This window comes from Vicia villosa, unplaced genomic scaffold, assembly GCF_029867415.1.
Source record: "Vicia villosa cultivar HV-30 ecotype Madison, WI unplaced genomic scaffold, Vvil1.0 ctg.000293F_1_1_2_unsc, whole genome shotgun sequence".
NCBI classification, from domain to species: domain Eukaryota; kingdom Viridiplantae; phylum Streptophyta; class Magnoliopsida; order Fabales; family Fabaceae; genus Vicia; species Vicia villosa.
This window is the reverse complement of record NW_026705126.1, coordinates 4767-15818: the sequence shown is the minus strand read 5'-3', so window position 1 is coordinate 15818 and position 11052 is coordinate 4767. Positions and strand designations below refer to the sequence as shown.

The following is an 11052-nucleotide window of genomic DNA, read 5'->3' as shown; positions in this document are numbered from 1 at the left end:
AGAAACAATAGTCGTAAAAATTCTTAAATTTTATGTAAAATGTACTAAAAACCATGAAATGTGGTTTGTACCATATTATTTCAAGTAAATGGCATTTTTTTTCTTCATGCAACAACATTTTGTTTAACGCGTGACAACACTGTGAATCCATGGATAATGACATGTTTATTGGTGAGTTGAGAAATATATGATTGATATATTCTTTATCATTGTTAGATCAAATTCTTTTTATATCTTTTCTAAATTGTGTCTATATCATATTATAAAATTGAAAAATAATTGTGGCATTTCTGAATTACTAGTATTCATAAAAAAGATACAAATTACTCGAGTACAATCATAAATTGATGTTTCACATTATTTTCCACCAAAAATACTAGAGGTAAGGGAAGACTTCAAACATCATAATGAATAACATTAAAAAGTTCAACACTTCTATTAAATTTGGTAGTATAAGAGACATTATTGTATTTTGCTAACTCAAAAAACATCACACTAAAAAAGAATCAACAAAGTTTGTAAGAATGAATCCTGAAACATACACTTAAAAGAATCAACCAAATTTGTAAGAATGAATCCTGAAACATAGACTTAATAAAATGGAGGATGTCCAAAACGATTGTATTGAAGCCAAATTATGAAACAAAAGAGAAAGACTCAACAAAAATGATATAAAGGAATATTCGAAGGCAAAACATACAAGCCCAACAAAAATGATATAAAGGAATATCCAAAGGCAAAGTATAAGAAGATAATAATGTAAAATCAAATGTCATATGATTAGTAGCACCAAAGTCAAAAATTCAAGCATCCAGTCATTATTGAAGATGTTACATAATTTATAACTTTTTCCATTTCCGATCCAACATTAGAGAACTTGTTGAACAAATTATGGAAAAGAAAAAAATAGTCATAACAAAAAATACTTCAACAACAAAGTATGTCTGAATTTGATTTTGACCACACAGACGATACGAGAAGGGCTAAACCAGCAAACTGTCAGATGGATTGTCGAACTTAGGTGCGTATGGCAATGTTGAGTTATAACAAATAATTACCTAATGCGGCATCTAGAATTTATGCGGAAGTACAAATTGTTACTCCTTATAAAATTTACAACTTTAACCCTATGTGAGAATTTGAGAGTGGGACACAGGGTAAATTAGGTCTTCAATCAGTTCAATGTACTAGTTAATAATGTGCTAGACTGCTAGTTAATAATGTAGAAGAACCTCCTAGTACACCTGTGTACTAAGGATTCCTTGTACTACTTGTGTGATCACACCATATCCTAAGATGTGATTTTCATGGCAAAGAATCTCACTGAACCAAAATATCATTCACTCAAACCCAAATAATTGCTTACGTTTTTTCATACACTTCTCCACCCTTTACCTTGAAAAAAATCAACAAACGATTTCATCATGTAGTAAAATCTAGCAGGAGCAAAAACTTTATACACCTTTTGTTTAAATTCTGGTTTTTCTGTCCTCCCTATTATTACCACAGTAAATGTTTCCAACAAGCCTACAAAAACGTCAGAACCAATGAACAGCGCTTCCACATGCAAAGAGAATGCATACATGCAGTTACACGACAAAGGTTTCAGCCTAAAAAACATCTCTACCAAAACAAATTTCACTTTTAGTACATAAAAAAGCATCATAGAAACATGTGCTAGCGGCTAGCCACACCCAACATGTTACACTTTTTCCAACAACCTCTTTCAATAGCCAAAAATAATAACAATAATTTTCTTCAGAGATATTAATATTTACTCCTGTCTAACATAAAAAGAAGAACTCATGTCTGTAATTGAATCCTCAGGTGGTCCATAGTAATTTTCATCTTTCTCTTCATCCCATTTGAGAACCTCTTTTATGTACTTGAATGCTTCATCAACAGTTATTCTGTCTCTCGCCCTTACTTGTGCGACAAAGAGTTTTCTTCCTGTGATGGACGCGTAGAGGTCTTTGAATTTCATGGCGACGTAGAAGTAAGCTTGGTGGGCGAGTGATTGGTTACTGTCGTGCGCGCGCACGGGACAAAAGTCGTTGAACCATTCGCAGGCGTTGAGGGATACCCTTTTCATTTTTTCCTCGAAGACGTCGTATTTGTTAAGAACTAGTATTAAAGGGGTGTCTTTGAAACAAGGGTGTCTCACCATTGTTTCGAAAAGCTCCTTGCTTTGTATCATCTTGTTTTGGAGAAGTGTTCCGTTGCCGCTGCTGTCTGGTGCAAGAGATAACTGATCGTAGTCACTTAGGGAAACGCAAAAGACGACAGCTCTAACATCTTCGAACATTTCAACCCACTTGCAACTTTCACTCATGCCTTTGGCATTCACCCTTATGAGTTGGTACCTGAGACATCAAAGAAATGTTGTTAATCTTTGTGTTTATCATAAAAAGTGGTGTGAGTCTGAACAACCACCACTTTTTTTGGTCTTAGATCCTCGGTTTCTTGAGGTCATTTGACCCCAATTAATCTGAATTGAGTCGAGTGAATCCATTTAAGGTGAGAACTTTCTCAATGCCTATTTTTTGGTTTACAAAACTCGAATATGAGACATTGCTTAAGGGAAATCAAACTCTTTGCCACTTGGACCAACGATAGACAGTCTCAATGACTATTTTGAGTGGTGGCAAAACAAACCAACCAACCTCCTTTTGCCTCGCCCTGCCATCAGCCCGTCTTAAGTGGAACAGGGCGGCCCAACCTAAGTAGGCAGGTTGAAACTCTCATTGCGCCCCTCCTCTCGACGGGTTGGCAGGATGATCGAACAATAACAGAACACAACTAAAAATGAATGAAATGTATTGATTTTTAGGCGAGTTGGCCCGTCAAAATATAAAAATAAAACTTCAAAACTAGTCCACTAGAATTCAACGAAATCAAACAATCATAAATCATAATTACAAGCAATAAAACCTTAAATAGTAAATTGAATACAACTTAACCACAAAATAGTCTGGTTTCCAGAAAAAATAACTGAAAATTATGGTTGCTGCACCATTTTTCAGTGGATTATGCGGAGCATGCCTACGTGAGTAGTAGGGTCTAAAATCTCAACCCCTCACACTAAAATAACGAGTTAAACGGATTGACTCATCGGATTCAACCCGTTAAGCGACCCTTCATAATCATAAGTACAGGTTTCCTATTTTGTAGTAAATTGACGAAATGATGACAGGTAAACTTTCAACATCATCATCCAAGAAAAAACTCAAGGTACAAAAAATATTTGAGAAAAAAGTATGGTTGCTGTGTATTAAATGTAGCTGATTCACTAACTACCATTGCTCCTCTTCAATTAAAAAGTAGAGAAGAAAAAAAGAGAAAGATTGAGCAAAAGTTCAACTATATAAGAAATTTCCACTCCAAAAAGGAGGCTTTCGAAATTAGGAAAGATATTCAATATGCTTACTTGGTCTGAGGTTGCATTTGACCGTCCGGGTTATCTGTATAAGCTTCGTACTTTGGGCTACGATCATCGAGTGAGAATTCCATAAAAGCCAAACCATTTCCTTGAGTAACCCCTTCTGCATATAGTATGTCCCTTTCAGAAGGTTCATACTCATTGCTAGATATCTCAACAGCCTGAAAGAAACAAGAACCATTTCTATTATGATACATAACCAATAAGCTTAGGCTATGTTAAGACAAACAGGTTAACTGAGCACTTATCATACAAGAGCTTATGTATAAGCTAACTTTATAACAAACGATAAAATAAAGTCAAATTATTTTCATATAAGCTAGTATAAGTTATTTTCATAATCTATCAAGAGGAGTTTATGGAAATAAGCTGAAAACATCTTACGACATGTCATAAACTGGATCTGTTAGCTTTCTCAAACAGTCTCACAAGTTCTTATAAGAGTAGATCAACTCAAATAAGCCAACTCAAACAGACCCTAATTATAGGGTCTGTAAATTTTCATATTCATAATGAATAATGGCTAGAGAATAAATTTAACGAACTTAGTTTTAAGAAGACTCCGGTTTCAAGGATGACTAGGGAAGCAATTACCCGGCTTAAGAAGTACTCCGCAACATCTGGAAGGAAGTGAAGCTCGTCTTTTCTTTTGAAGGTTTCTTGTATCGCCGGATCTTTCCACACTTCTTCAACTAATGGTGCATATTCACGTGTCGCTGCAGGGAAGAATGCATCCAAATCCCCAGTGGCAATAATGTCCAAGAGCCAGTCGGAAAAATGTTTTAGCCTTGGGTTGAGAGAATAGATGCATTCACTAGTAGTGCTAGCTTCACCATTGCTACCTGAATAAAAATCAAAATAGTATGAAAAATTATGTCCATTCCCTAAGAAGTGTCTAGTTTTTACGCGTTGACGATAATTAACGCGAGAACAAAAAATATTCAGTTTGTACTCTATGTAGTCGACGATAATTGAAGCATCAAATGAGTTACATTATTTCTTCATAGACTGACACTGAAGTGGAAATTTGATGTAAATAATTAACAAGACATAAAATATTACCGGGTTCCGTAATTTGACGAGGAGAACCTTGTCCATTCAATCTAGAAACAACCTCCTCTTCAAAACGCTCTCTTCCATCGAGTAAAATGCTAAGATATTTGTACATGTTACTCTGTATCATCAGTTTAACATCCTCTAGCTCTTGTTCAGTAAATGTGTTCCCGTACAAAAATTTGGCCTGCTCAGCAATTACAGTTAACAAGATCGCCACAAAAGAGAATCATGTTATAAGAAAATCACTAATAAACACTAGGACTGGAAAACGTTGTTGATTTAATATCAACAATCTTCTCTCTAGTGCTTGTACCCTCAAATTGTATACATAGGTCTAAACATCTGAAATAAAAGCCATACCTGCTTAAACATAGTGCTAGTTCCAGATCCTCGAATTCCTAGAAGAAGAAGCTTCTGAGTTTTTTTCTGTTCCAGATATTTAGGAACTGCGGTATAATTACTAGTCTCATCTCTTGAACCATGATGTTGCCCATGTGGAAAGGGTAGAGAGAACAAGGCACAAACAAATCTTGTTGATGCCTGTGTCAAGGCAAAAGTAAAACATCTCTTTCATTATTATTCTATATACTCCTTAATATGGTTTAAATATGTTACCACCTACAATTATTTAAGTGAATACCTTCTCCCAAATGTTTCCTCTTATATTCTTTTGACCTTCCTCCTCGTAACGACCATCGTCATAAACCCAAAAATGAGTATCACGTGGACACTGCACGTTTGCCAACTGAAAATTCAAAGAAGACGGTTATTCCGTTGAGACCAAAAATGCCACTATAACGATAAGGATCGTCCGGATATTAGAATGGTGGAAAAAGCACTCCATTGGTTGGTAGATATAATTTTATGTTCAAATTAAACATAGAAGCTTACCCTGAGTACCCTCAATTCAAGTTTTGTGACCTCTCGACCATTGATGTAAACCTCAGTGTTTCCATTACTAGCATTAGTGCTTAGTTTGCCAGAGAAATTCAAGTTTGAACTAATGATTCTGTCAGGTTTTTCCCCTTCCTATCAAATGAATAACAGAAGTCAAAGCCTGCTCTCTGATTACAATTCAAAGTATAGCCATTGGATAAAACCACCTTACGACTTGGAAAAAAAATTATATATGACATGCAAAGACAAATGGAAACAAACCATAAATCAACATTACGAATTTGAAGATAAAATTGAAATACTCCATTCTATGTCAGATGAAGCGGAAATAAACTCATAATAAAGCATAAATCCTCACCTTTCCCCATAGACCAGATTCTTTGTCGTACCAGTATCTACCAGGCTTCAGCTTACGCGGAGGTAAGGGACATCCAAGTAATTCCGCCATCTCGTCAGGCTTCAAAGGCAATCCGTTGATACTCAACTGCTCCGGCTGAAGCTGATTCGCAGAACATTCTTTCTCAGCTTTCATGATTTGCTTGACTTCGAGAGGACTCAACAGCCGGGACAACACCCTCGAATATTTACCTAATTTCAGACGCCTCAATTCGTCTATAGGCTGGCCAATGCATGTCACACATTTTCGCCCCTCAGGCATCGATCCCATTGCCCTAAGCACACAGTTACTGCAATACTTTGCATTACAAACTATGCAAGACTCTTTAGTTTCCCACTTCCCTTTTCCGCACCTATAACAAACTCTAATTTTCTTTTTATTCTTTTCTTTCACAACTCCAACGTATTCCGGATACACCGGCTTCACAACCTCCGCCACCTCTTTCATTTGAGACCTTTCAACGGTATTAAAAGTAACAACGGGCGCCCTCTTCGCTTCGTTAATCGCCGTCTTAGTAACAACATTTGAAGGATTATGAACCGAAGCAGGTGAAGCAGAAGGCGAACCAGAAGAAAGATCAGGGTTTAGTAACACAGAAACCACAGATTCTGAACTTCCCGACACCCTCGGACTATGATTAGGAGAGCCTGTTACACCGACAATACGAGACATTGGCAGAGGAATCTGTTCTATTGCTCTTGATTTCACACCTAGTGGCTCAACTATCGGTACTTCATAAGAAACCGGCGGACCTAAATATTCCAAAGCTCTGGAGTAATCAAGACTAGAAGCATCATCAGGAACAGAAGCACCAGGAGGAAGCATATTCTTCACCAAATCCCTCCAACCATCTTCTCTATTATGATCCATAACTTCAAAATCACCAAAAGCACTTAAACTAAACCTCAATGTTTCAAACTGTTCAAATTATTCAGCATCATCAACAGTTCCCTCTAAAATATCAAAAAAATTGTTACTAAATTGATTTCAATTCATCATTATCAAAGAATAGAGATAGATATATACATTAAAAAACAAATAGATGGAAAATATCTTGAATAAAAAAGAGGTGAAATTATGTTACTATATAAAGAGGTTTTAGGCTTTGGCTATTATGCAGAATCAGTCACAGTCATAATTTCATAAAACAGCCGCAATCAAAGATTGAATTGAAAGCCTTCATAGTTGAATAGCCTCATATATATATTGAGAAATAAAAAATAAATAAGCAAGACCAAACTAGAATAAAAAATAAACAAATTTCAAATCAAGGTATCTAATACTAATAATCTAAGCATAGCTTAAGACAAAAAAACAACATAAGACTGATGAAGATGTGAAATAGCTACAGTAAAAAACATACAAAAACAAGAAAACCAAACATAAATCAATGTTTTCACTTTTCAACCTTTTGAATTATTGTATGACCCAACAAGAATGGTCACAAGTATTAATAATTCATTTGAAAAACTCAAGAGTCCAACTACTTTTTTAACTAATGCAATCAAAAATTAATTAATAAGCATACCCAAATGTTGGAATTTTCAGGTTGAATGAAAAAGATAATATTTTTTTTTCAAAAAAATTATCTTTTCTAGTTTTTAGTGAGAGAAAGTAGAAGGGGTTGTGTTTGAGAGAGTGTACCTTAGAGAAAAGGATGAGAATGAAAGTGAATCTGATCTTTAAAGGTAAAAAAGAAAGCTTTCTGAAAACCCACTAAAGTAAGAGCATTTGATAAAGGGAAGGAGAAAGATGTAGAAAGAGAGAAATGGTGGCTAGTTGATGAAGCATGAGTTGAAGAAGAAGTGAAGATGAAGTAGTGTAGTAGTAGTGAAATGGGTCCTACTTAGGACCCAGTTGTTAAAATGGTAATAATAATCTTAGTGTTGGAGGAGTTGTTGCTATGTGATATGATTTATATTTGTTAATCTTGGTTATTAGTATAGTATATTAGTTTAATTTTGTTAATTGGATTTTGAAGGAAATGGTGGTGAAGAGGAAGAGAACGGAACTCGTGGGGGCTAGTGTCACACTCAACACTTACACCCCCATGCCATACATACATGCTATTATTGCCCACGCGCCTTTTTTCTCAGCGCTGTTACACATAAACCTATCACAAATGTTTTATGAATATTTATTTATTTACTACTTCTTTCATCAAATGGTTATTTGTTCTGAGTCGGCTGTAGATTAATCATCAATTCAAAGTCGTAAAGTGGTGCAGATACACCATACATGTGATCTATAAGCATGAATTCGGTTCATACCCCAAATTATCTTTCGTTGTTGGATGTTATCCAATGATTCTCTACATATGTTGTAACTATAATTTGCTCTTATATTATTTTTCACTCATTATAAGTCAGTCCCCTATCTATCGTGTTAGAAGTTTACTCCACTGCATCGAAACATCATTACACATTTCTGATTCTGCCAAGGAATATAACTTCTTTTTTATTATTTTGAGAAGAAAAAATCCAATTTTTTTAAAAAATACGTGTAATAATATAAAACAAATAAGTAATACTTCAAACATTCAAAAACGAAACATAATTTCCTAAAAATTATGAAAAACAATATTTTGACATAGATCTAAACCCGATCTAAGATCCTGTGATATAGTAAAAGGACAAAGTTACACAAGTATTAGATCTTGAATGTTGATTTCAGATCTATTAGTTTATATTACTCCTTCATCAAATCCACACTAAACAATCTCTACCATTGATTTAAGATTGGACGATCGGACCTCACTTTAGTGTCACACAATTACTATGTCTAATCGTAAATTTCATCTAGGCTTAGACATTTTATATTTTCGGTTTTAGAATTTTAAATTGTTTTTTCTTTCTTTTTAGGTATTTGTTCCTTTTATGAAATCAATGTCTACATTTGATTGCTTATCATATTGAGATTCAATGTTGGAGATAGTGTGCTCAAATGATACAATCGAGGAAAAAATAGGCTAAGAAAGTAAAATGGAAAAATGAAAAGAAAAAACGAAGGTGAAATAGCGCAATGAAGACGATATCAAACCTGTGCGTGAAGGTCGAAAAAGCACAAGATGCGGGTGGATGAGGGTTTCTTGAGATATCTTGATTAAAGTTTGAGAGAGAATCGAAAAGGAATGATATTTAGTAAAGGATGAAATTTTAGGGGAAAATGGAATGAAGATTAAAATTTTAACTAATACATATGTTATCGTCTTCTCGCATTATCACAAGTCAATTTGGTCCATATTTTATTATGTGGCAATGAGTTGTCATCCACTTACGATGCTACATAACATCTATTGGATACTCTCTAATAAAGTATTTTGACGTAAGGACAAGATTGTCTGGTGTCTTCTAATTGGAGGATGTTCTTGATCATTCATAATTTTAGGGATTTAAACAATATATCTGGTGTTGTGGTTTAATGCGATTTTTTTAATTTCGTCAATTCAACGAGTAATGTGAAACTCAAATTCATTCTTATATGAGAAAAATCATTTATGACAAATCTGTCATACCATATTGTCAAAAGGTGTTTTACACCAGGCCAAGGCACAATCCCCAAATACTCCACTAATGGTTATGCCAAACATATTGTGTTTAACACTAGAAAGGATTAAACCATGAGATTGAATCATAATCCTTTGATGGCAATCAAATGACAATTCTTGATTAATGTCAAGTATCTCGCAACTGCATAATCATTTTAGACCCATTATCCTTACAACTCACCTATATAAAGGGACCCATACGATATGTATGCTTTTTCATTTACTTAAACCTCTAGGCTCTCTTGAAACTCTCATTGACTTGAGAATCAGAGTCCTTACATGTAAACTATTGGCGTGCATTGTTTGTATTTCGCTACATTCAAACTCTACCATATGTGTCAAGATCATCTTAGTGAGTGTGGAATGATGAAACTTCATAAGAGGAATCTATTGAAGGGTGTTTGTACTTTCAATATGGATTTGTGAGAGTGTTGTGTACTTATGAAATAATTTCGTGTTTAATTTAAGACAAAAAAGCATATAATATAGGGAATCATGTACTATGTGCACTCTAATGTGTGAGGTGTAGTAAATAGGCCTCAATGAGTGGTTCCAAATGTTTTGTTACTTTCAATAATGATATTTATTACAAGGTTTAGCTATGTTTCTTGAAGTAGAAATTTAAAGTAATTACCAAGCTAAAGTTGTGGAAGGCAGAGGTAGAGAATTAAACAGGTATAAAAATCAAGTAACTAGAGATAAATAATGGTACAAGGTGCACTAATTAGTTCAAACTTTTAGAATCGTGTGTGGAACATAATATTCAAACACATTTCTTCAGTTCAAAAGACACCACAACAAACTAGTGTCACAAAAATAATGAGAATGTCTCTATCTGAGAGGGAAATATGTCTCTAATTTAATGCTGGACTCTAAAAGGGCTTATGGGCAGAGACAATTAGTATGGTGTATCATCTCATCATCAGGCTGCCACAAGCTTTTTGAAGGGGAAAGTTATAAAAGAGGTATCGAAAAGTAACCCCATTGATATTGACAATTTAATTATTTTTGGATATCTAACGTATGTGCATACACCCAATGAATATCGATTCAAACTTTATCCAAAGTTGAAGAAATATGTGTTTGTCAATTACACAAAAGGTGGGAAAAGGTTCGATATATGGGATTTAGTTTCAAAGAAGATGTTTATCAATATAGATATGATCTTTGATGAGAAATTCGTGTTGAAGAAGTCAGTTGAAACATACACGTCACCATCTAAAGGGAAAACTTCCAACAATGAAGTGATTCATATGGATATATATCCATTATTGGTGATCATTGTATAGGTTGTACATGAACCACAAACCAAATTCATCATCATTCTAGAGATTCAGGTGGAGTACAAGATTGCTCTCTTGTTTCTGACAAGAATGTCATCATATCAAGTCACTAACAAGATATGGGTATGAAGACTTAGAATTTCATGTGCTTCTTACTAGTTTTACAAATATGTCTACCTTTTAAGAAGCTATAAATATCTAGAAAAAATAAGTGGTTGGTTCTTATGGTGGAGGAGATTGATTCCTTAAAGAAAAATTATACATCGAAGTTTGGTTTGCTTCGTAAGGTGAGAAAGGCCATTACCTTCAAGTATAAAACTATCAGTAATAGAAAAAATAAGGGGAAAATTTTAAGACTCGTCTTATAGAAAAATGGTACTCACATCCTAAAGTGGTTGATTATGACGAGACTTTTTTTGTGGTCGTCAGATGT

At 34.5% G+C, this 11052-nt stretch overlaps 1 protein-coding gene across 4 annotated transcripts; it reads right to left on the bottom strand.

The window, feature by feature from the left end:
- Nucleotides 1–1558: 1558 nt before the first annotated feature.
- Nucleotides 1559–8915, bottom strand: LOC131626491 (extra-large guanine nucleotide-binding protein 3-like). 4 transcript variants are annotated; one of them, XM_058897310.1, is made up of 9 exons: nucleotides 8829–8915; nucleotides 5751–6742; nucleotides 5387–5524; nucleotides 5136–5240; nucleotides 4856–5035; nucleotides 4502–4679; nucleotides 4034–4281; nucleotides 3428–3600; nucleotides 1559–2363 (listed from the first exon to the last, which is right to left on the bottom strand). In XM_058897310.1, the coding sequence occupies exons 2-9, from the start codon at nucleotides 6657–6659 to the stop codon at nucleotides 1775–1777; spliced, it is 2520 nt and encodes an 839-aa protein (XP_058753293.1). In that variant the 5' UTR covers nucleotides 6660–6742; nucleotides 8829–8915; the 3' UTR covers nucleotides 1559–1774. The 4 variants fall into 4 exon arrangements, with proteins under 4 accessions (XP_058753293.1, XP_058753289.1, XP_058753291.1 ...); XM_058897306.1 differs by lacking the exon at nucleotides 8829–8915 and adding an exon at nucleotides 7434–7718; XM_058897308.1 differs by lacking the exon at nucleotides 8829–8915 and adding an exon at nucleotides 7318–7429.
- Between the last annotated feature and the right edge of the window lie 2137 nt (nucleotides 8916–11052).

What these genes read in the sequence shown, in the direction of transcription:
- LOC131626491 (XM_058897310.1), bottom strand. Translation starts at nt 6,659, where the DNA reads ATGGATCATAATAGAGAAGATGGTTGGAGGGATTTGGTGAAGAATATG. An exon ending in GAGGAAACATTTGGGAGAAG is followed by an intron (nt 5,036 to 5,135) that starts GTATTCACTTAA and finishes GCCTTGACACAG; the next exon opens with GCATCAACAAGATTTGTTTG. An exon ending in CGGAGTACTTCTTAAGCCGG is followed by an intron (nt 3,601 to 4,033) that starts GTAATTGCTTCC and finishes TGTTTCTTTCAG; the next exon opens with GCTGTTGAGATATCTAGCAA.